General features: G+C 30.7%; 1 protein-coding gene across 1 annotated transcript; it reads left to right on the top strand.

Annotated features, from left to right (window-relative positions):
* Positions 1 to 380: 380 nt before the first annotated feature.
* dgat1a (diacylglycerol O-acyltransferase 1a) lies at positions 381 to 27,216 on the top strand. Its single transcript, XM_051136882.1, has 17 exons — positions 381 to 726; positions 3,016 to 3,103; positions 11,997 to 12,037; positions 14,075 to 14,160; positions 14,344 to 14,396; positions 16,627 to 16,732; positions 16,952 to 17,080; positions 19,638 to 19,712; positions 19,843 to 19,946; positions 20,039 to 20,077; positions 20,165 to 20,206; positions 22,406 to 22,450; positions 22,930 to 23,042; positions 24,658 to 24,723; positions 24,923 to 25,010; positions 25,115 to 25,177; positions 25,254 to 27,216. Exons 1-17 carry the CDS (start codon positions 530 to 532, stop codon positions 25,413 to 25,415), a joined length of 1,497 nt encoding a protein of 498 aa, XP_050992839.1. The 5' UTR covers positions 381 to 529; the 3' UTR covers positions 25,416 to 27,216.
* Positions 27,217 to 27,253: the final 37 nt, after the last annotated feature.

The following is a 27,253-nucleotide window of genomic DNA, read 5'->3' on the forward strand; positions in this document are numbered from 1 at the left end:
CAAATCAAAAATAATCAATGAGACAATCTAATGTCTGTCTCAGATAAAGGAATGTACTTTTCTTGATATGATTTTCTTTAAAACACATCAAATACAGGAAACAGGGCAAATATTAAACGGAAAACACACTTTACATTGCAGTCCCAGCTTTGACTTTAAATAAGGCCTATAAGATTTATAATTTAGATATCTGAAACAATAACTGTAGTTAATTTGTTATTTTTGGCCAAAGCTCTTTATATAAACACTAATCATTGCATGAAATGTACTTTCTGACATATTTATGTTTTAAGTCTATTGGCAAATCATGCTGATGATTTTTAAACAGTGCAGTCAGTGACTTTATGGCCGAGTAAATTGTGCCATAGTGCATCTGGGTGTCACGGCGCTCATTGCGCAACGCTTGCGCAGCGCGGATGGCTTGATGCGCTGCGTCCTGTTCGATTCAGCGCGCTGATATCAAACATTGACGAAACGGGAAGAACATGACAGAAACGATGCGTCTCTTTGCTTCATAATATTAGCGAACATGGGCGACAGAAGCGAGAGGGGCCCGGTGAAGCACAAACGGAGAACCACGATCTCCGGAGACGCGGCGGGAGCTCAGGCGAAGCGCGGCGGCGCAGCAGAGACGCTCAGCGGGCAGGTGAAGGAGAAAGAGCACAGACACGAAACACCAGCGAATAAACACAAGAATCACAGCGATGCTGGAGGTGACGCGTTCAGGTAAAATATCTTATGGAAATATTATGTTTTTGACTTGATATGTGCAGCGTGTCTCTTTCGTTATCTAGATAGATAGCGAGAATGATGCTTGTATAGGCTACTGTACTATGTACATGTACAGGCATGTAGGCCTATTCATTTTATTTTAGTATTATTTATATAATATTAGCCTTTTTTAATATTTTCATGTATCATTTCAGTAAGCTTTGGTAATTTTGTTATATTTTATTGTAAGTATTTCTATTTATCTGTATTTTTTAAATTGAGTTTCAGTCATTTTTGGACTTTAGTGTGAATTTGTGTGTTTTGTGTTAGGTTTTTCATCTAACATTCATATTTCAGCTTTATTTCAGTTACTGAAAACTATTTTTAATAGTAGTTAACAATAACAACAATGTTTATTACACATGTACCTTGGTAATTTCATAATAATAAGGCATATTTGTTTATTTAATTTTTGCACATTTACATTTTTTTTCTTTTTGCACATTTACATTTAATTATTAATGCATTCAGTGGTCACTTTACAAGTTTAATCAAGCCTTTGTGTCTTCATGCACAGTGAATAATGGCAGGAAAGTTTATAGAGGTCAGGATTGAGAAATGGTTCAAGCGAGTGCATGGACTAATCACAATATCATAACTCTTGCATACAGTATTTCACTTCAGTTCATGGGTCACTCTGGTCTGCTTGGGTTTGAAGCTGTGACCATTGTGCATTGAATGCTAATCATTAAGTTTCCACAACCCTCCTAAACCGAGAGTGGAAGTGAAAGATCTCGTGTAGTGTTGGTTCTCCTTTCCGTGTGTCAAACTCTATTAGTTTTGTAGTAGTAATTACTTCACAAAAACCATAACAGACACATTCAGAACTAGCATACTGCTTGCTGTGTAATATATACTGTATAATGCATTTTAAGGTAGTGGTATTTCTTGGTAATAATCTTTACGTTTTCATAGCATACATAATGTATTCTGCAGAAGTAGTATGAGTAGTGTGGTAGTTCTTAAAGAAAGAAAGAAAAAAAAAGATATGCTATAAGCTATATCTAGAACTCAGACTTAACCTTAACTGACCCAGACACAAGGTGTAGTATTATAGTTTTGATTAATATTTAATATTTAATTTTTTTTTACAATTTGTTTTATTTATTTTTAAGTTTAATAATTTTTGTTACTTTAACTTCATCTTATTTGATTTCATTTAGTTGCTAAGTCAAAATTTCTATTTTTTAACCTGTTTTTCACCTAATTTTAAAACTTTTTAATTTATAAATTTATTTAATTTATTTAAAAGTTTAATAATTTTTTATCTTTTTCACTTAATGCTAATATTTTTCATTTAAAAATGTATTTTAATTTAGTTTTAATAATTTTTGTACTTTAACTTAGGCTTATTTGATTTCATTTTATAGCCAAGCCAACATTTCTGTTTTTTTAACTTTACATTTTTCACTTAATGTTACATTTTTTTAATTTAGAAATTGATTCTGATTTATTTTTACGTTGAATAATTTTAGTACTTAAGCTTAAGCTTATTTGATTTCATTTAGCTGCCAAGTCAGCATTTCTAATTTTTTTAACTTGACATTTTTCACTTAATTTTAATATTTTTTAAACTATAAATTTATTTTAAAATATTTTTAATAAATAATAATAATATATTTTTATTTAATATTAATATAATTTTATTTCACCTTTATTTCAAGTAACAAAAAATATTTTTAATAGTATTCGTTAACAATAACAACACTGATGTAGATCATCCACAGAGGAAAAGAGCTTTTCAGGTAAAGGTGTGAAAGTTGAGCTACTTCTGGTAATGAGCTGTTGGCAGATGAAATCACTGATAAAAACTATAAGCTCAAAATGACCCCAGTCTTTAGTATACTTTATCAGCCACTCCTCACACACATTAAGAGTGAGATTGCTTAAACTCTGTGGCATTTAGTCACTAATTTCAACATTTGCTTGCCTCAGTCTATGTCTTGTAAACTATCCTGAAATGTCTGAATGTCATTGCACCAGATAGCAACAGCAAAAGTGTGAATGCACTCAAATGCTGCAGGATCCTTCCTCAAATCTGCCTGATATAAAATAAATGACACTTGGTTGATATGTTATTACTTGCACTGGCATTGAGACATGGCGTAAGTGTCCAATCCTTTTTTGGTCTGCAGTCTGAGGCCTGCAATAGCTATTATATCAGACCAGAAATGCATATGCATTTATTTTTGGTAGGAAACATGTCATCAGCTCCTGCTTGACTCATTTTGTCTCTTTCTTCAGCTGCCATAAGCTGCAGGAGTCGCTGCTCAGCTCCAACAGCGGCTACAGCAACTACAGAGGAATCCTCAACTGGTGTGTGGTCATGCTGGTGAGTCTCGACTACGTGTAACGTCCAATATATCATTACATCACTTGCTCACCAACGGATCCTCTGCAGTGAATGGGTGCCATTAGAATGAGAGTCCAAACAGCTGATAAAAACATCACAATAATCCACAAGTAATCCACACCACTCCAGTCCATCAATTAACATCTTTTGAAGTGAAAAGCTGCACGTTTGTAAGAAACAAATCCATCATTAAGACGTTTTAACTTCAAACAGGGTTCGTACAAGGTATTTAAAGTGCTTGAAGTACATGAATTTGATTTTTTGAAATTTAAGGCCTGGGAAACCCTTAATAATACTACATTTTTTTGCTTATTTCAGTTAACGTCAGAAAACAATTGAGCTAAGCAAGTAGTATTTCTGACAGTGTGGTGTAAACATGGCTGAAGATGCAAAAAGAGGAACAGATGAACCAAATCAATTGAGTCATTTACGCTGGAACCACTCCAATTGATTCAAACTTGTGACTTCGATCATTCAAGCGATACACTAGCAAAATCAAATTAAAAGAGCCATTCATTTTCGAATTTCGACATTGCTTGTAACAGTTTTAAAAAGCATGTAGTGATGGATGAAACAGCTTTTTGAAACTCTGAATCAGTTAAACCACTGCCTCACAAAATGATTCACTATTTAGAAGCATCCAGTCAGATCGCGAATCATTTGTTTCAAATCAGGACTTCAAATTACGTATCATGAATCATTTGATTTAGATTGGAACGGGTTTGTGAATCATTTAGCGAATTGAATGATTCAAATCCAGTGATTCACAATACGCGATTTAGAGTCCTTTAGAGCATGGATCGCGAATCATTTGATTTAGATCACAACGGGTTTCTAAACCATTTAGTGAAATACGCGATTTGAAGCAGGTTCACAAATCATTTAATTTAGATTGGAACAGGTTTGTGAATCATTTAGCAAATAGAATGATTCAAATCCAGTGATTTGTGATTTTAAGTCCTTCAGAGCATGGACTGTGAATCATTTGATTTAGATCGGAATGGGTTTGTGAATCATTTAGCGAATTGAATGATTCAAATCCAATGATTCGCGATGCGTGATTTGAAGTCCTTCAGAGCATGGACCGTGAATCGTTTGATTTAGATCAGAACGGGTTTGTGAATCATTTAGCAAATTGAATGATTCAGATCCAATGATTTGTGATTTGAAGTCCTTCAGAGCATGGATAATGAATCATTTAATTTAGATCAGAACGGGTTTGTGAATCATTTAGCAAATTGAATGATTCAAATCCAATGATTTGTGATTTTAAGTCCTTCAGAGTGTGGATCGTGAAACATTTGATTTAGATCAGAATGGGTTTCTGAATCATGTAGTGACTTGAATGATTAAAATCCAGTGATTCGCGATACGCGTTTTGAAGCAGGTTCGTGAATCTTTTGCTTTGGATCGGAACTTCGGAGCGCGGATCGTTTGTTCTAGAGCAATTTTGATTTTATTTATTAGTATATTTTAATAATCTATTTCTCTTTTTTTAGAATTTGAAATAGAAGACATTGTTCTATAAGTGAGACCTCTGATTGAAGTCCTTGAAAATCAGAAAAGTAGTGCTTCAAAAGTCCTTGAAAGTTAGTACAGTATCTGTTTGAACATTGTTCAAAGTTTAGTTTCTGACCAAAATACAAGTCCATAATGCACAGTAACGCTTCCTCCTGTGAAAAAGTCCATCTCGCATCAAAATCCACTATTTTTAACAGTTGTTTGGACTCTTATTCTGACGGCACCCATTCACTACAGTGGATCATTGGTGAGCAAGTGATGGAATGCTGCATTTCTTCAAATCTGTTTCAATGAAGAAACAACCTATGTTAGCTATATAAATCCAGATGATGATGTGAGGAACATTCAAGTCATTATTCACTGAAAAAACATCTAATGGTTTTGGAAAAGTAAGAATTTACACCACGTATGGATGATTTTGACAGTGCTTTAAGCCTTTGCTGTTACCTGAACATAAATACAGACACGCTGCTGGCCTTGAACCTTTGAATGGCTTTGGTCAAATGGCCCTGGTTATTTTTGTTCTCTGTTCTGTTGGAGTCTTTCCACCTGTTTGACCTCAGATGATCTAAAACAACACAAGTCAAGCAATTGACCATGCATTTGCCTAAAGATCAAAAAAGACGGCGTTTGCCCTTCATCCGCGGTCGTACGCGTCAAGTTCATTCTGGGCTATTGTGAACTCAATAGGATTGAATTGAGTAAGAATTTGACCTTTATCCTTGGCTCTGGTCTCGTATAATCAGATGACATGCAACACAATGCCAGACGTATTAGTTTGCACAAACAGTTACAAAGTAAGATTTCTGCAGTGAAGTGACTGAAGTTTAACTGGAGTTGTTGTGACAGCCTCGATTCACATGAGTTTCCACATTAAACTGCACAATTCAACCCAGAGGGTGTTTATTCCTTTGCTTGCTCTCTCTGTCTCTGTCTGTTTGTTTTTCCTCTTAGGAGAAGCAGCATGGCGTAATTTTCTAGTTGCCATTTGAGAATGAATGCATTCATTTCTTGTTAAGTTTCAAAGAGAGTTTAGACTCATTTGCTAAGCAAGATTAACATGCATAACATCCATCAGCAATGTTATTTTAGTATGTTTTACTACTGTAGATTTGTTAAATATTTGTAATTTTATTACTTTTTACTATTTTGGTTTTAATTTTAGTTGAACTTTTAATAATTTTATTATTTAACAATTATTTTATTATTTCTGTTTGGCTTTAATTTATTTTTATTTTTAGTCATTTCAGTACTTTTATTAAATATTTATGTTTTATTTTATTTCAGCATGATTTTAGTATTATTTCTATAATATTATAGTATTTTTCAGTTGTAGATTTATGTGATTTATCATGTATTTTAATTTTTATTTTAGTAATTTTAGTACCTATTTTATTTTACTTTATTTAGGTTTTTTTTTTTTTTATTTTTTAGTTACTAAAAATGATTTGTAATAGTCTTACTTTTAGTAATTTTAGTGCTTCAAACCTGTTTTTTAGTTAATAAGGTAACTTATTTAAATGTTATTTTATTTATTTTTTACTTTTGTGTTTTTCATCTAATATTTATGTCTATTATATTTCAGCTTTATTTCAGTTATCAAAAATGATTTTGTAGTTTTAGATGTGATACTTTTAGTACTTAAACTAAATGTACAATTTTTATATTTAGTTTAAGTTTTAGTAAATGTTTTAATGCGTTTAAAATGTAAAAAAAAACCTTTTTTTTTAAATAATCTTTAAATGTTTTTTATGTATTTTAATGCATTTATTGGAGTATATTTAATTTTAATTTAATTTAATTTAATTTAACTTTTTTTTTTTTTTTTTTTTTTTTTTAGTTTAGTTCAGTTACTGAAAATAATTTGTAATAGTTTTACTTTTAGTAATTTTAGTACTTCAACCTAAACTAATTACAGTTAATTTGCCAAGGTAACTTCTTTAAATTTCTGGGGGGGGTTTTAAGTTTTAGTTTTTCATCTAATATTTGTTTACTTTTATTGTACTTTTAGTACTTAAACTAAACTTACTTATTCCAGTTAGTTGCAAAAGCAACTTTTTAAATTGTAAGGTTTTTTTCAATATTTATGTTTTAAGTTTTATGTTTTTTTTTTTTAAAAATATATTTCATTTTTTATTTTTTAGTACCTCAACTTAAAAGTTGTGAACTTAAACATTTTTTTTTTTTATTTTATTTTATTTTATTTTATTTTATTTTATTCCAGTTCCTGAAAATAATTTTTCGTACTTTTACTTTTAGTATTTTTAATACTTAAACTAAGCTTACTTATTCCAGTTAGTTGCAAAAGTAAAAGTTTTTTTTTTCAATATTTATGATTCATGGTATTTCAGCTCAATTTCAGTATTATTTATATAATATTATAGTGTTTTTAATATTTTAAATTAGCTTTTATTTTTTTATATCTTTTAGTTTTAATAGTTTTGTTGTGTGATTTATCTTGTTTTAAATGTTTGTATTTTGTTTTTATTTATTACCTCAACTTAAAGGTTGTGAACTTAAATGTTTTTTTTTATTTTTTTTATTTAATTTAATTTAATTTAATTTCATATCTTTTTTAATGTTTCTATTTGGTTTAAAATTATTTTTTAAATATATAATTTTTATATATTTTTTAGTACCTCAACTTAAAGGTTGTGAACTTAAACATTTTTACTTAAAAATTTTATTGACTTAATTTAATGTAATTTAATTTTGTTTTATTTTATTTTATTCCAGTTCCTGAAAATAATTTTTCATACTTGCTTACTTTTTTAAGTTTAAGTTTTTCATCTAATATTTATATTTTATTTCAGCTTTTTTTCCATGTACCGAAAACAATTTGTAATAGTTTTAGTTCTATTTAACAATAACAACAGTGTTTACTGGAGATGTACCCTGGTATTTTCATAATACACCAACTGCACAGAGTAAATCTCACTGGAGATTGGAAACTGTTATGCAAACTCTTATCATAAACCTCGGGTTGTCCTAGAATGACCTTTGACCCACTAACAGATCCTGCCAGCTCTATCACAGCCTATAAATACAGTGTCAATGACTCTGACATTTAATATGCTGAGGATGTGTACGCTAATGCTACGGGGATGACACTTATGATGACGTGTCAATCAAAAGACAAACTGTCCTTCGAGTGAATCTCGGTCTGTCAAGAGTGATCTGTAAAGTCTTAGAGTTTCTCTTCTCTGCAGTAATGAAAAGTCAAACACTTCCGGGGATTACTTTAATGAACGCTCAGAAAATGTCACCCGTCCTCTAAAAATAAACATCGATTTCACCCTGAACCGCCAAGAAACTGGAGCAGCATCTTCAAAGTCATGGAAAGCAAATCACAGTTCTGAAACCAATATTAATCCTCACTTTGAAACACCATCGCATTGACGTTCTCTGTGGGATTTAGCTTTTACTTCTTCTTTTTTTTTTTTTTTTTTAAAACATATTCCCATGGAATATCCTCAAATGCTTTAAACCCATTAATGGATCATTATGAAAGTCCAGTAGAAAAGCGGCTGCTTTTGAGAGATTTTGGCTGGAGGAAACTGATGGAGAGCAACAGTAGGGTCCTGAAAGTCAAACTCTCATTAGTTTCTCCATAGAGAAATTGATTTTTAATAATAATTTTTAAACCTTTCAAAGCAGAGCTTGGAGATTTTTTTTTAAGTGATGATATTTTATGTCTATTTCGGTGTCTTTTTAAAAAATTGTTTAAATGCTGAAAACATTGACCAATCAGGTTGCTGTTACCAGGGAAAATTTGGTCTCTCTACACTATCAAATTACTTAAAATGATTTAAATATTTTATATTTTGTATAAACTATTTATTATATACATCTGATTTATATTGTAATTTAAACTGTATTTATACTGTAATTTATGTTGTATGGTTGTTTCTAATTTGATTACATTAGTTGTAATGGGTCTTTTATAGTAGTTTACTCATAAAAAATAAATAAAAATATAATTTAAAATTAAAAAATAAATCACATTAAATCCAAATGAATGCAGGATTCGAACAGATACTGTAAAATGAAATTCCAGGACTTTCAAGGATTTTTTTTTTTTTACTTTCAAGGACTTCAGTCAGAGATCTCACGTATTTTATTTTTTATTTTTTCCAAAAAATAGAAACAGAAAAACAAAATAACAAAACAAAAATAAAGTGAAGCACATGCAAAGTATTACTACTAAACTATTACGAAATATACTACACTTTTACTATAGTAAAACCACTTTTAATTTTCTTAAGGGATTTGTATTTGTGTATACTTTATTTCTTTTTTCTTTGTTTTGCTTTTATAACTATACTGCCTTAATGACTTTCTACTGTTTACGAAAAAAAAAAAAAAAAAAAAAAAAAAACAGAAAAAAAGATTCGCGAAATTGCTCTGAAATCCTGATATGAAACAAATGACTCGCAAACCGGCACTCTGGATCTGAATCAAATGATTCGCGATCCGCGCTACGAAGATCCGATCTTAAGCAAAAGATTCGCAAACCCGCACCGAAGTCGGATCTGAACCAAATGATTCGCGATCCGCGCTATGAAGATCCGATCTTAAGCAAAAGATTCGCGAACCCGCACCGAAGTCGGATCTGAACCAAATGATTCGCGATCCACGCTCTGAACTCCCGATCTGAACAGTGATTCGCGAACCATCATTTCAGATCAGGACTCACGAGCCATTCCGATCTAAATCAAATAATTCGCGATACATGATTTGATGTGCCGATCTGAAACAAATGATTCGCGATACGCGATCCGATTGGAACGATTCGAAAGATTGAATCATTTTGCGACGCAATGGTTTAACTGATTCGAATGTGAACCCATCCGGTGAAAGTCCGTTTCACCCATCACTACGTGCTTTTTACAATTGTTTCAAGCGATGTTGAAATTGAAAATTAATGGCTTTTTGCTAGTGCATCGCTTGAAATGAACGATCAAAGTCACGAGTTTAAATCATTCGGAGCGGTTCCAGCGTAAATGACTCAATTGATGTGGATAAAAATGGCTGTGGATGAAAATTTTATATGCTATTCAAATAAAAGTCTTAATTGTTAAGCCTAAATATTTGAGTGTTGAAGTCAATGGAAAGTCTTTTGGAAAAGAGCTTGTGTGTGTATGTGTGATGAAATGAGCCGAAGTCCCAGAGCCTTTAAGCAATTACCATAGCATAGATCTGTGTGCTAAATCAATTAGCAATATGTTTTTAATGAGGTCAGGCTTGAATCTGGCAGCTTTCCCAATGCAAATCTAATCAAATGGCCTTTGGAATGAGAAAGTCTTTGAGCAAATCCTCTTCTGTTGTAAATCATCGGCGGCGGCTCTGAGGTTACAAGTGGTTCAAAGTCTTCAGGCCTTGTGTTTTGATTAAAAATTAAAGCCTTCAGGTGCCTGTTTTGCTTTTAATGAATAAAATGAGCAAATCACAGTGAATTTAGTTACAATAAATCTGATGTAACGTTCAGAACAAGTTGAGTTTCAGTAGCTGAGCGCAGAAACCTAAAGCATGAAAACTGCTCAGGGTCAGATGTGTTACAGCTGCGTTTATCAGACTGAAGTGCTTTATCTGAGACTGTTTGTATTATTGTGCTGTTGACTTTGTTCTCTGCTAGTGACAGTGTTCAAAAACTAGGTTATGGTAGATACTTTTTTAGAATGTACACTACCAGTCAAAAGTTTTTGAACAGTAAGATTTTTAATGTTTTTTAAAGAAGTCTCTTCTGCTCACCAGGCCTGCATTTATTAGATCCAAAGTACAGCAAAAACAGTAAAATTGTGAAATATTTTTGCTATTTTAAATAACTGCTTTCTATTTGAATATATTTAAAAATGTAATTTATTCCTGTGATCAAAGCTGAATTTTCAGCATCATTACTCCAGTCTTCAATGTCACATGATCCTTCAGAAATTATTCTAATATGCTGATTTGCTGCTCAAAAAACATTTTTTTGTTATTATTATTAATATTTAAAACAGTTGAGCACATTATACACTATAGCATTCAAAAACTTGGAGTCAGTGTATTTTATTTATTTATTTTAGCAAGGATACTTTAAATTGATCAAAAGTAATGATGAAGACATTTATAATGTTACAAAAGATTTCTATTTCAGATAAATGCTGTTTTTCTGTACTTTCTATTCATTAAAGAAACTTGAAAAATTCTGTTCAGCTGTTTTCAACATAATAATAAAAATAATAATAAATGTTTTTTGAGCAGCAAATCAGAATATTAGAATGATTTCTGAAGGATCATGTGACTTTAGTAATGATGCTAAAAATTCAGCTATGAAATCACAGGAATAAATTATATTTTAAAATATATTTAAATAGAAAACAGCTATTTTAAAAAGTAAAAATATTTTAGAATTTTGCTTTTGCTGTACTTTGAATCAAATAAATGCAGGGTTGGTGAGCAGAAGAGGCTTTTTTAAAAAAACATTAAAATAACTTTTGGCTGGTGGTGTATGCTAAACATCTTAAAGGAATAGTTCACCCAAAAATTAAAAATTGCTGAAAATGTACTCACCCACAGGCCATCCAAAATGTAGATGAGTTTGTTTCTTCATCAGATTTGGAGAAATGTAGAATTACATCACTTGCTCACCAATGGATGTGAATGGGTGCCGTCAGAATAAGAGTCCAAACAGCTGATAAAAACATCACAGTAATACACAAGTAATCCACACCACTCCAGTCCATCAATTAATGACTTGTAAAGTAAAAAGCTGCATGTTTGTAAAAAAGCAAATCCTTTATTAAGACATTTTAACTTGGAATTGTTTCTAAAATAGAGTCCTTTATCCATTTTATTGCTTTCTTCAGTGAAAAAGTCATCTCATCTGAATCAGAAGAGAAATATGCGCATACCAAGCACTGTTTACACATGAAAACCACCCAAAAAAGCTCTAAACAAACATGTAGGTGGATTTTGATGTGAGAGGACAACAGGTGTTATTGTGGATTATGGACTCATTTGCACAGAAACGACTTAATGATGGATTTGTTTCTTACAAACACACAGCTTTTCACTTTACAAGATGTTAATTGATGGACTGGAGTGGTGTGGATTACTTGTGGATTATTGTGATGTTTTTATCAGCTGTTTGGACACTCATTCTGACGGCACCCATTCACATCCATTGGTGTGGAAGTTATATAATCCTAAATGTATCCAAATCTGATGAAGAAACAAACTCATGTACATGTTGAATGGTCTGAGAGTGAGTAAGTTTTCACATAGAATCGTTTCCTTTAGTTTTGCTTGTAGGCTTGAATACTAATCAGCTGCAGATGCATGAAATTGGTTTATTTGTGTGTGTTTACAGGTCTTGTCCAATGCACGGCTGGTCCTGGAGAACCTTATAAAGTAAGTATATCATTAACATCATTCGTTGCTTAATTCATAAATAAACCGGCTCTGGTAATTTGATTTCTCACGCTCAGTGACTCACTAATTTCTGGCTAATGATCCAGCTGAAGCGTCTGAATAAAACAGATAATGACTGTGCCCGGCAGGAACTAAATACATGTCTTTTGTTACTTGTCATTAAGCAAACACTTTTATCCAGAGCAGCATATAGTGCACTAATCGCTGGGCTCGTCCCTCTAGAGAAACACACTGTTAAATGGCAGTAATGATGAAGAAACTCTTCTACCAGGTGTTGAATACATCAGCTTTAGCTTGTGGGATTTTTCACTTCAATCTCACTATAGAAACATTTATTTAACATAAGCATTAGCAAAAGTGAGGCAATAACAATTAAACACATTTTCCTCCAATTCTTATTACTGCTTTATGAAAAAATCCCATTCTCATTACTGTATTGAACAAAAGGATTATTAATATTAATAATATAATTTATATATTTAATAATTTATAGTTTGAGTATGTAAAATCATTATATATATGATTTATATGTTTCACATACTATAACTGTTAGAAATTGTAGTATAAAATATAAAAAAAATTTTTTAAAATGATTATTAATATTTAAATATTTGTCATGTTATAAATATTTAAATATTTGTCATGCTATAAAATATATATAAATATATATATTATATAATGTATAATATAATATACTAGATTAAATGATTTTACATATTAAAATGATAAATTATATTATAAAATATATAGATTATATCATTAATTAGTATAAAATAACATGCGAAAAAATATTTTTTATTTAAAATTATTTTAAAGCCTTAAATTAGAATTATTTTATTAATTGTGATTTTATAAATTAAATTTTATAAAATCAAAGTTATTGATTTAAAGGAACATAAATTATATTCATGTAATTATGTATTTATATACATGCATACATATATAGGAATGTCACTTTTAAAAATTATTTTATAAATGATTGATTATATATATACATACATTATAAATAAAAATATTAATATTTAAATATGTCATGTTATTTATATGAAATTGTGTGTGTGTGTGTGTATATATGTGATGATTTTACATACTAAAATTATAAGTGATATAAAATATACATTTTATAATATAAATATAAATTTTATTGTAAGATTACTTTATAAATTGATTTCATAAATTAATTTTTAAGTTACTGATTTAAAACAACATATATTATATTCATAATAATTCTATATTTATATACATGCATACATATATAGGAATGTCACAAATTTTTTTTAAATAATTTTATAAATTTGTTATTTTATAGATGATTTTCTAAATTATTGACTTGCATCAACATAAATTATATTCATATATATAACTGATAAATTATATTATAAAATAGGAAAAAAATAAATATTTGTCATGTTATTATATGAAATTGTATGTTTTATATATATATATATATATATATAATAGAAAAAATATTGTAAATTAAAAAATATAAATATTTAAATATTTGTCATGTTATTTATATGAAATTGTATGTTTTATATATGTATGTGTGTATGTATATATATATATATATAATGATTTTACATACTAACATTATAAATTATATTATAAATTAATATTAATATTAATATTTATAAATTGTGATTTTATAAATTAATTTCTAAGTTACTGATTTAGAGCAAAATAAATTATATTCATGTCATTATATATTTATATACATGCATACATATATTGGAACGTCACAATTAAAATGAAAATGATTTGTAAATTAGTAATTTCATAGATGATTTTCTAAATTATTGATTTAAATCAACAAAAAGTATATTCATATAATTATTTATATACATTCACACACACATATATAAATATCAAATCTTAATATGCACATTGACATTAGACAGTCTAACATATGTGATACAGTATGGTGAAGAATTGAAGGTAATGCTCATTTAACACATTAAAATATGAGGTTTCTCATTAGAAATACATCTAAATGATGTTTTTTCCTCTTGTCTTCAGATATGGGATTCTGGTGGACCCTATCCAGATCATCTCTCTCTTCCTGAAGGACCCGTACAGCTGGCCGGCTCTGTGCCTGATCATTGGTATGATGAGTGTATGGTTTGTGCGCTACAGCAGATTCATGCAGATCAGCTCATGCTGAAGACATCATTTCACACCACATTTACACTCTCTGTCATGCATAATGTTAGATCATAAAAATCCACGTCCAATATTCCATGCATGCTCACTTCAGTATGCCGTGTCTAATCTGTTTGCTTTTGCAGTTTCCAACGTCTTTATAATGGCAGCTTTGTACATAGAGAGAAAGCTATCCGTGGTGAGTTGCATGCTGGGAATGAACTGTGTGATTACAGACATGGACTTACAAACAGAGCCAATGACACTGTAGGGTTAATCTCACAAACATGACAAAAACATGTCCAGATCACATTTCATCTCTAAAAAAAAAAAAAAATGAATGAAAAAAATAAATAAAACGTATAAATAAAACAATGTCTTTGCATTGTCACATTATTGTGTTATGATGGTTATGCACATTTTTCAGCTTTAATACTGTTATGTAAAAATATCCCCAAAATGAATGAATGAATAAATGAATAAATAAAAAATAAAAATTAAACTTTTATGGATTTGCATTTTGACATTATTTTTTATGATGATTAAGTACATTTTTTCTTCAGTTTTTATTATTGCTATTATTGGAATATTATCCCATTCTCATGACTGTAATGAAAAGAAAAAGTGTATATATATATATATATAATTTGTGAATAAACATTACCTAAAAATAAAATATCCAAAAATCTATTTATTTAAGTTCAGTTATATATGTATGTTTAGCCAAATTTCTTCTTTTTGTTTCATTTAAGTAAAAATATTAAAATAGTTAAAACTAAAGTTCAAATAAACACTAAAACTCAATCAAAATAATACAGACAAATAAAAACAAAAAATAATAGTAATAATAAAAAAATTAAAATGACAAAACATGTAATTACTAAAACTTTAACTACAATTAAATGATGACAGAATATAAATATAAAATCTACTATATAAATTGAGATTTTATTGCTATATATTATGTAAAATGCAAATATTATATAAAATATAATATATATGAAAACATATAAAATGTATGAAATACATATATAACTAATAAAACTAACAAACACAACAAAATGTCTAAAACTAACATACACAAAAAAAAAGATTTAATAGTCATATTTGTTGTATTACTATAATTTTACAACATTTTTTTTCTTTTTTAATAATGTTTCATTTTTAGTGGGGATGAAATATGACCTAGACCTATATAAATTCAGATTGTTATTATTATATAAAATACAAATATTATATAAAATACAAATATAAAATCTATTAAAAAAAAAAAAATAATAAATAAATATATATACATATATTATTTGAGAATAAACATTACCTAAAAATAAAATATCCAAAAAATGTACTTATTTTAGTTCAGTTATATATGTATGTTTAGCCAAATTTCTCATTTTTGTTTCATTTAAGTAGAATAGCTAAAACTAATGTTCAAATCAACTCAATAAAAATAATACAGACAAATAAAAACAAAAATAATAGTAATAATAAAAAAATTAAAATGACAAAACACGTAATTACTAAAACTTTAACTACAATTATTATTACAATAATTTCACAATTTTTTTTTTTCTTTTTTAATAATGTTTCATTTTTAGTGGGGATGAAATATGACCTGGCCCTATATTATTATTATTATTATATAAAATACAAATATAAAATCTATTAAATAAATATATATATATATATATATATATAACTAATAAAACTGACAAACACAACAAAATGTCTAAAACTAATATAAACAAAACACAAAAAAGAATCATTTTTAATAGTCATTTTTGTTGTATTACAATAATTATACGTTATATTATATAATGTTTCATTTTTAGTGGAGATGAAATATGACCTGGGCCTATATAAATTCAGATTGTTATTATTATATAAAATACAAATGCAAAATCAAATATATATATAAACACAACAAAATGTCTAAAACTAATATACACAAAATAAAAAAAAGTAATTTTTGTTGTATTACAATAATTTTACATAACATTTTTCACATTTATTTATTTATTTATTTGAATGAATGAAAAAATAAATAAAAAGTATAAATAAAACAATGTCTTTGCATTGTGACATTATTGTGTTATAATGGTTAAGGACATTTTTCTGCTTTAATACAGCTATGTAAAAATATCACAAAAATGAATGAATGAATAAATAAATAAATAAAAAATATATATTAAACTTTTAAGGTTTTTTTTGCATTTTGACATTATTTTTTTATGACGATTAAGCACATTTTTTAATTATAAAATTTAATTTATAATATATAATTTTTAGTAGACCTGGAATTTATAATGAGATTCAACTGAAAAGATTTAATTGTTTATTGCAGGTTAAATGCATATCTCTTAGCACAAGTTTTTTTTTTTTTTTTTTTGGTGGTTTGTTTTAATAAAGTCGTGTAATTGAATTTCCAGGGCACTATCTCAGAGGGTACAGGAACATTCCTTCACTGCATCAATCTTGCAGCTCTTTCATTTTTCCCGGCTGGTACAGTCCTCAGCTTGAACTCTATGACCCCAGGTATCACAAACATCTTCACACTAACACCTTCAACTCTTGGTCTTGTAAGAAAACCTCACTATATCATTATTTTCTCATGCACTAACCAAAAACCTCTAGCAGTGGCATTTTTTTTACCTTTTGACCATGCAGTTTGTTTGCATTTTAACTAGAAAATGATGCTTTTGATGTAATCTTTGATCTTAAGAACTGACTGACTGTCTCGTGGCTGTGTTTCAGTGGGTGGTGTTGTGGCGTTGAGTGTCTCCACCATTCTCTTCCTAAAGCTGTATTCATACAGAGACGTCAACAAATGGTGCAGAGAGATCAGACACGCCAAAGCCCGAACACTGTCTCGCTCGCACTCCTGTGAGTAACACTTCAACCTCACTAAATAAACAATTCACATCACACACAACACACATTTTCATCATGCATATCTGACATCAAGCAAATCCCAATATTTGCATGCTTTTCTGTGCATGAATACAAATGCTTGTGTTTTGAATGCATCATTGCACAAACCTTAATGCAAGTATGCGATGCATGTATATTGAGTTTTTTCAATTTGCATTGAATTTTTATTGTGCAGCAAAATTATGCACCAATAACATCTGCAGCATGTCCTTCTATCTCTCCTGTAGCACCTGTGGTTTATGAATCCTGTGTTTTTTCATCTGCACTGAAGGGCTCAGTGTTTGTTTGAATCTAAACAAACAGACTGAGATGTGATTTTTGTTTGCTCAGAGTCTGAACATGAGCACTAATGCTGGGCTGTACTGCCACATACTGGACAAAGAAAAACAGGACATTTTATGCAAAATTCCATCAGCATTCATCATTTATATACACATGCTGTGTGCTGAGGACAAATTAAAAGTGTCTGATAAAATTTAAAAAAGTAGAGTTGTCAACTGCCTAGCAACCAGCCAGAAAATCATAACAACATCAGAACACCCAGACAGCTGCCTAGCAACCACTCTGAACATCTTAGAAACATGATGCACTGAAAAAAAAATGATGTAGAAACAATTTTCACTCAAGAATTGCTAGAATGGTAAAAAATCAAATTAAACATTAAATGTGGAAGTAGAACGGCCGAGTCAGAATTTTTAAAAATTGTAAAATATAGTTCAGTAATCGTTCTTATATTTACAATTTTGAAAAAAAAAAATGTTTTGCACTGCAGTAGGGCCAAAATCCCTTCAAATATCACTAGTATTCAATTTAAATAAAACAAAAATAAAATGTAGAAAATAAAAAATTAATTTAATAATTAAATAACTTAAATATAACTTGCATAACAAAATTAATTTAATAATTAAATAACTTAAATATAACTTGCATAACTTTTTATTTCAGCTTGTTGCATTTGTTGGGATCAAAAACATTTTTAATGTTTTTTTTTTAACCCTTTAACTGTCACCTAAGTTTACTTCAGCATTTTACAAATAAATCCTAATCTAATCATGACAAACTATACATTGTTGGGAAGGTCTAAATTCCTAAATAAATATTTTACCACTCTTTTGTGTTACAAATTATATAGGAAAAGTAACAGATAAATTTATGACAAGAGTGCACCTTAAAAATCTACATCATAACAGGAGTTCTGACCTTTGTCACAAAAACACTTTCTTTGTTGCCTTTTTATCTATCATGCAATAGAAATCTTAAGAAATTATATATCAACTGAAAACTTAAAATCTCAAAATTCATCACTTGAAAACCATTTTAAAATCAGACATTGCATTACCATGGAAATTGTACATCAAAATCATATTACAAATTGTTTTTGTTCATGAATGATAAAAATTTAACTTTGGATAGTGTATTTTTATGTCTTATGTTTAAAGAAGGGGCTGCATTTATTTGATCCAAATAATATTAAAAAAAAAACTGTAATCTTGTAAAATAATATTTCAGTGTAAAATAACTGTTTTCTATGGGAATATAGTGTAAAATATAATTTATTTCTGTGATCAAAGCTGAATTTTCAGCATCATTATAGTCTGGATAGTGCATTTTTATGTCTGTGTTAAAAATTAAATAACTTATAACTTAAATATAACTTGCATAACTTTTTATTTCAGCTTGTTGCATTTTTTGGGATCATTAAAATTTTTTTTTTGGCTGCATTTATTTGATTAAAAAATCCAGAAAAAACTGTAATATTCTAAAATAATATTTCAGTGTAAAATAACTGTTTTCTATGTAAAATATAATTTATTTCTGTGATCAAAGCTGAATTTTCAGCATCATTACTCCAGCCTTCAGTGTCACATAATCCTTTATGTTCAGTACATTTTTATTCTTTCTTCTATTGAAAGAAATTACTACTTTTATTCACCAAGGATGTGTTAAACTCATAAAAAGTGATAGTAAAGACCTACATTGTAAGAAAAGATTTCTATTTTGAACAAATGCTGGCCTTTCTAACTTTTTATTCATTAAAGAATCCTGAAAAAAGTATCACAAGTTCCAAAAAAAGTATTAAGCAGCACAACTGTTTCCAACATTGATAATAAAAGTAATAAATCAGCATAATAGAATGATTTCTGAAGGATCATGTGACAGTCAAAAAATGGAGTAAATAATAAAAAATGACAAAAAAAACATTTCTAAAACCATAACTAAAATGAAAATGGATAATATAAGAATAAAAACTGATTCAAAATATCAATAAAAACACAAGTAATATCTCATAATACTAAAATAACAGTGAGCTGTGGTATTTGCAGACTTGTATAACTTTCAAACTTCAAATGTTGTCAAAATAACTTTCAAAAAAAAAGTCTTGGCTTGACAGTGTTTCATATGTCAACATGATCAATGAATCCTGTCACAATACTTGTTGTTTTTGGTTTCACTGCAGAGAATATCTGAATGCTTTCAGTGTGTGTTAATGTTTAATTTTCTCCTGTAGGCCCATCCGTGCACAAAGCCAACGGCACAGCCGGATACACACATGTGACCTATCCGGGAAACCTCACACACAGAGGTCAGTCACCACACAACAGACACAACCGGTTTAATATCAGTTATAAGGAATTTCAGTAATTAAAATTGATATAAAATTGAATTAACAGCTAATTTATTTAACATTTATTTTATTGTATTATTTTTTACAGACATGTATTATTTTATTTTTGCCCCAACTCTGTGTTACGAGCTGAACTTCCCACGCTCTCCACGGATACGGAAGCGTTTCTTACTACGCCGACTGCTTGAGATGGTGAGATACAGGATATGACAGCAAAACACACGAGATGCACGTTTGCAGTTTGGACTTTCTAATTATTTCATACATATTTTTCTTTCTTGCAGCTGTTTTTAATGCAGTTAATGATTGGATTAATACAGCAGGTATGCACATAATAGTGTACATAAAGGTTATATATATGACATGTTGTTTTTAATGATTTAATTATATATTTTTTTTGTCTTTTATAGTGGATGGTTCCAACAATTCAGAACTCAATGAAACCCTTTCAGGTAGAATCTCAGTTTAATGCATTAAGCCTGACATGAAATAATTGTCAGAAAAGTCTATGAGGACGTTAATTATACAGTAATATAATTTATAATTTTAGTATGTAAAAGAAAAAGAAAAAAAAAAATATATATATATATATATATATATATTCTTTTACATACTAAAATTATAAATTATATTATTGTAATTATATATGTAATAATATTATTATTATATATTATTTAGTATAAATTAACAAATTAATACATGCAAAAATTATTTTAAAGCTTTATATTAAAATTATTTTAAAAATTGTAATTTTGTAAATATATATATATATATCAGAGGTCACGTTAACTGAAAATTGACAGAATTTTTTTTATTAGTTACGGAAAAATCTGAAGGTCGTCCGTCATTTTGACAGATTACAGTGAGGGTGATCTATTGTAAATTGTAGCTGCAATCCCACCCCTGTCCAGTCGAGTGTGCTCCAGTCTGGCAGCAGAGCAGGGGATCCAGAACAAAAATGAAACTGTCACAAATGTTTACCTATGCGTTTGATTATGCACAGACAAGTACACAGAAACTACAATGATCTGTCACACCACATTAAAGAAGTCCACTTCCAAAACAAGGATTCACATATAGTGTACTCACCCCCTTGTCATCCAAGATGTTCATGTCTTTCTTTCTTCAGTCGTAAAGAAATCATGCTTTTTGCGGAAAACATTTCTGCATTTTTCTCCATATAAAGGACTGATATGGTGCCCCGATTTTGAACTTCCAAAAAGCAGTTTAAATGTGGCTTCAAACGATCCCAAATGCAGTTGTAAACGATCACCACCGAGGAAGAAGAGTCTTATCTAGCGAACTATAGTTTTTATTAAAAAATACAATTTAAATACTTTTTAATCTCAAATGATCATCTTGACTTGTGTGTTCTGGTTCAAGACAGTTAGGGTATGTTGAAAAACTCCAATTGCATTTTCTCCCTCAACTTCAAAAATCATTTCAAAATCATCCTACATCACTGCAGAAGTACCGACCCGGTGAATATGCAAAAAAGATCAAACACCCTTAACAAAAAAGGTAAAACAGCAATATAGGATGATTTTGAAGTTGAGGGAGAACATGAGATGGGAGTTTTTCGACATACCCTAACTGTCATGAACCGGAACAAAAACTGTCCAAAGCAGAGTAAGACAAGACGAGCATTTGGCATTAAAAAGTGGACTTCTCCTTTAAAGAGCTCCAAAACAGTATTTATTGCTTGAATTTCCTAATGAAATGGACAGAATTTGAAATCTGAGACTCTGTTTCATATCAAAAGTAACACAAAGCTTAGCCTATTGCGATTTATTGGAAGGAAGACGCACTATATACTGTCCATTCATCAGATGAAAACAGCATAGACCAAAAGATTGATTGTTGTTTAAGTATCAATATTGGTTTATTAAAATAAGAATATATTAAAATCTCAAAATCGATTTTTTGTTGCTGTTGTTGTTGTTTAACTTACCCAGCCCTGGTGTGTTTATTGTTTTAAAACACTACAATATCACCCTGTAGGTTCATGATTAAAAATGAAATGTGAACAAAAATAAAAGCAATTAAATGTGTTATTCTATTTAAAATATGGAAATTAAAGTGACGGGTAATAATAGATTATGACGGAATTTTTACAACCCTGTCCATCAAAATGATGTTAAAGTCTAGCGCAACCTCTGATAGATAGATAGAAAAAAGTTTGCATGTGTTTTTTTAAGTATCATACTTCATAAATCAGGCTTTGTATTTAGTGAGAATATTAGAGGGAAGAAACAGCTCAACCAGAGCAAAAATATGCAATTCATTGCAGATGCCCATATTTATAACATAACACTAAAGCATAAGATGACATTCTGATAGCTTGATATGTAATCATAGCAGACTACTTACATAAAATGATTTAAGCACCAGCTGTCTCTCAATATCTGCCAGTAATATGTCTTTGTAAGATGAGATGGAAAGGCTTAGTTTGATGATCAAAACATAATGCAGTGCAATACAGGGATGATTGAGGGATGAACTAATCAACTTTCCTCAAAAGCCTGAGACTCACATTTTAAAATTGTTTTGCTAAAAATAATGTATATACATACAAAACCCCTTCTTTAGCATGTTTTTAAATCTGTTTATCATATTCATCTACTTATTGATCAGAGTGTCTCTTTTAACAGGAAATGGATTTCACTAGAATAGTTGAGCGGCTGCTGAAACTTGCTGTAAGTGTTGAGACAAACAAATGCAAACACAGATGATGTTGTTGTCATGGATGCTGTTGCTAGTGCTTTTGTTGCTATAGCTACTGTTGCTACAGCTTTCACTGTGGCACCTACTGTGGCTATGGTGTGAAATTCAGGCCCTTGTCAAATTCAGATCAAGTTTTCCCTGTTGTAACTGATCCGCTTAATACAGATACAATTAAACAATATGAAAAGTATTCTGTACAGTGAGCCTGTCATTATCATATACTTCAAACAATAAATGAACAGAAAGTATTGTATTATGTTAAAACATTGTAGGAAACTGAATTATACAATTTAGCATTATACAGAATATTTAAATATTACTTAACCAATCAGAATGAAGAATTTCAAGCATTTGAATTTCACACAGCAACAGCTGATGTCATTTCTGTGGCCCCTCCTCCTTAGAGTGTCTAATGGCACAAGCCCCGCCCCTTCTCCCTGTCCCTCTACAGGTGCCCAATCATTTTATCTGGCTCATCTTTTTCTATTGGTATTTCCACTCCTCTATGAACTTCATAGCTGAGCTCATGCAGTTCGGAGACCGCGAGTTTTACCGCGACTGGTGGTGAGTGGCTTGTTCTGTCCAGAGCTGATTCACACTTATGAAAACCTCTAGTATATAAAAAAAAATCACATTTTACTATTATAATAACCTAAATATTCTGTGAGAACGAAGGAACTAAATCACTGGAATCACTTTAAAGGAATAATTCACCTAAAAATGAAAATTAACCCTTGATTTACTCAACCTCAAGCTCGGTGTATATGATTTTCTGATTTCAGACAAAAATCACGGTTATATTAATAAAAATGTCCTAAGGCGTTCACAACAATTTGGCGTTCCAGCGGATGACATTGGACGTAGGGTTGAAAAGGGGTGGAAAATGTCTGGTAAACTTCCGGAAACTTTCCAAAAATCCCTGGAAGATTCCAAAAAAATCCTGGAAAGTTTCCAAAATTTCTGAAATGTTTCCAAAATTTACTAGAAATATTCCACATTTTTGCAACCCTAATTGGACGAAGGTGTAGTGTAAGCTCCCGTGAGAATATGCTAGTGTCGCAAGAACCAAGTTTTGTTTACAGCAAAGGAAAACCAGTGCCCGGTTGCATAAAGGACCTTAAGTTTTTCCCTTAAGTATGAAACTTAAGGCATGATTTCCCCTTACCTAAGGGGATGATTTAAGGGTGTTGCATATAATCCCTTAAACACTTCCCTTACTAAAGGGAAACCGTTAAGTGTTTTACAACAGCGACTCAAGGTTTGCCGTTAAAAAATCTACTGTTGCTATGGACACGTTATTTGTTAATGCAGATAGTGGTGTAAGTTTTCACAGAATAAGATAAGGAGAACAAAAAAGAAAACTAAATATAAACAAGAAGGACCAAACTGATAATTCATTCAAAACGAAAAATTTTATTGAGTTTCCAAGGCGATGCGAACATTATGAAGCGCTGAACACTCTCATGCTGTGTATGGTTCATTCATACTCGAAGCCGCTTGAATCTGCGCATTGTGAAGCATTTAAGGTGACATTTTCCATACCTTATGTTATACTTAGGGAAATGACAGGTAAGGGACTTTATGCAACACTTAAAGTGTTTTAAGGGATACTTAAGAGAAATTCTAAGGATTTTTGACGTTTCAACTAAAGAAACCCTTAAGTAAGATTTAAGGGATATTTTATACAACGTCCTTAAGTGTAAGGGAAACTTAAGGGTGATCTTAAGGGAAAATTACACTTAAGGTGCTTTACGCAACTGGGCACTGTGCCCAGTATCAAAATCCTCTGATGTTTTTCTTTACAAATCCTCGTTTTGTATTTCTAATTTGTCACCTGTTTTGTTTTGCTCTCTTGTTTGTGCTTCCACGTTCAGCATCACGTTCGCCTACGTCCTACTTCATCCGCTAGAACACCACTCTCTCGTGAACACTTATGACAGTTAGTGGAAGCTAGAGATTTTAAACGTTTATGTGGGTGCTAATATAGTTATTGCTTTACCGGTAGTTATCGTTATAATGAATGGACCTTGCATTACTTTTGAAGTCACTGTTGTATTATTATTGTATCATTTCCAGCCAAATATTAAAAACAATGTCTGAAATTCATAAAACAGTATTTTAAAAACACGTTTTCACACTGTGTAGTTTTGAATGTACCTGATGATCTTTATATTTGCAGGAACTCTGAAACAATTCCGTATTTTTGGTCAAACTGGAACATTCCTGTTCACAAGTGGTGCCTACGGTGAGCCACGATTATCAGTTTATTTGATTGGATTTGTCTGTTATTTGTGTGCCAGAGGCGGTTTTCTTGCAGCAGCGTTGAGTGTTGTCTTTGTTTTACGACATAAATCAGTTCTGAGATTTATAGTTCAAGTTTGTGTTGTTTGTTCATGTCATACTGTAGCTTGTTCCCTGATTTCTCATTCTTTGTTTGCCCCCAGACACTTTTATAAGCCCATGTTGGTGAAAGGAGTAAATAAGTTTGCAGCTCAGCTCGCCGTGTTCTTCCTGTCAGCGTTTTTCCATGAGGTTTCACTGCACTTCTATTGCTATGTTACAAATCACACTTCGTGTTAGACTGTATTTCCTGTGCCTTTAATAGTCCTGACAATGCTTTGTGTGATTTTTGACAGTATTTAGTAAGTGTTCCTCTAAAGATGTTTCGATTCTGGGCGTTTTTGGGGATGATGGCACAGGTCAGTTTTAAATATTCAACGCCGCTTGTTAAACATCAAACAAAATTCCTCATTTCACATTCTACTACTGTTTCAGATCCCGCTCGCCTATTTTGTGGGTCGGTTCTTGAGAGGAAACTACGGCAACGCCGCCGTCTGGATGTCGCTGATCATCGGCCAGCCGGTCGCCGTGCTCATGTATGTCCACGACTATTACGTGCTGCATTACGGGAGCGCGTCGGAGGGCGTTGAGGCATGACGCAACCATTCTGCAATAACCGAGATGTTGAATGTAAACAATGCATATATTTTTAGAAGGGAAATTTCGATTTTTAAGACTTCAGCCTAAATCAAATATGATCATTGGTCCGAAGGACTTGAGCAGGTGTGTTTTATCACGTGCGATCTAATGTAAACACTGCCGAGCCAAAGCAGCACGTCATTGCAATGCCTTCTCACTGATGTTTCATACTTGACATTTTCATGATCAAAGAGGCGTTTGTATTTTTCCAAATGCATTTCAGAACGGAACTCATCTGTGTCTGCAGTACAGTTTTAATGTTTTTTACTCCTTGTGCTCTTGCTTTAGTTGTGTGATTGAATGAATCTTTAGTTTTTGCACTTTATTCAAAAATGCATGATGCTTGTCAACTTTTAAAGGTTAATTTAAAGATGTGACTGCTTTTATGTTGATTTCAATGCTTGTTGTCAATTTTAGTTTCCAAGAAGAGACTTACAAATACATTGTATCAGCATTGTACATGAATATGTGAAATTGTTGAAGCCAAAATTATATTTTGTGCCATTTAAATTGCCTGCAGTGTTATTTAAAAGGGATTTAATGGGATTCAAGCACCAATCGGGCAAAAAAAGATGTAAGATATCCTAGTGCACTCAGTTTTCTCACCTTTGAAAACCGTTTTATGGTGTTTTTGACAACTAAATGGAGAACCATTTCCTCGGCCATATCCCTCTCAGTTCCTGTCAAACATATATGGCGCTAATTTAACCTTAACTATAACCAAATGGAGGAACGATATCGTTGCAATCATTTTCTAAACGTTTGCTGCTTGATTTTGCAAATTTGTGTCTCTTCCCATATTATTTTTAATGTATTATCTTAATTATGGACACAGTGGTTTGTAGTGCAAGCAGTTTTACCATTTACAGCACGTTATTCTTCTCGTTAGCGGTTAATGAGCCGGAAGTCTCGTTGTTGAAGAGTAAGGTGGATAGTTTTCATCCATATTGTGAACGGTCCTTAACTCATAAGTGCACAACGAAATACACATCACAACTATAACAAGGGCGAACGACATGGCTGAAATCACAGACTTCAGACCTTTTTTCTCGTTAAGATCATCGTCAGCCAATCAGAATTCATCCTGAGTTTAAACAGCGCGAACATTTAAAACGGTAGATGACGTTATTGTCCGTTTGTGTGGATACTAATATATCGTTATTGATGTAAACGGACCTTTATTATAAACTTTATCACTTTTTCAGAATAAATTTAAATCAATAGACTACTTAAAGATTTTTATATACCACGTAAAGGACACCAAATAAAAAGCGAGACTGTAATTTTACCAAATGTTTTACTTAAAACTTAGTATCGGACCTTTGGGTGCATCCTGTTGATCAAATATTGTAAATAATTTTTATATATTCTCATATATTGTGAACTTCTTATATAAAAAAATTTTTTTTTGCCGTCCTCCGACTGTCTGATTGAAACATTTCTGCTGCTGAGGTGCTTGGTCCCATTATTGATGTTTTTGTTTTTATTGATGATTTTAATTATTTAACTCATAATTTACCATAGTTACGATAATACTGAGATGTAAATCGACGTTATCCCATTGTAGCTGCTGCAGTCGGGTGTGACAGCAGATTTGTTTGAAGAGTTTTTGAATTAAGTTTAAAGTACCTTTCTACAAAACATTTGAGAGACTGATTTAATAACCAGCAGATTTTTCCTTCGAAAGCCAAAGTTTGTAACTAGACTCATTGTACGGTTTTGGCAGCTCACGTTCCAGTTTAATAAATCTTTAAAAACATCAGCATATCTAGTTGTGTATGAAATATGATGTGACA

The sequence above is a fragment of the Labeo rohita genome, chromosome 19 (genome assembly GCF_022985175.1).
Source record: "Labeo rohita strain BAU-BD-2019 chromosome 19, IGBB_LRoh.1.0, whole genome shotgun sequence".
Classification (NCBI taxonomy): Eukaryota; Metazoa; Chordata; class Actinopteri; order Cypriniformes; family Cyprinidae; genus Labeo; species Labeo rohita.

Coding starts and splice junctions, on each gene's coding strand:
- dgat1a (XM_051136882.1), top strand. CDS start 530: ATGGGCGACAGAAGCGAGAGGGGCCCGGTGAAGCACAAACGGAGAACC. Junction 17,081..19,637: donor ACTGTCTCGCTCGCACTCCT/GTGAGTAACACT, acceptor TTTCTCCTGTAG/GCCCATCCGTGCACAAAGCC. Junction 24,724..24,922: donor GTTCACAAGTGGTGCCTACG/GTGAGCCACGAT, acceptor GTTTGCCCCCAG/ACACTTTTATAAGCCCATGT.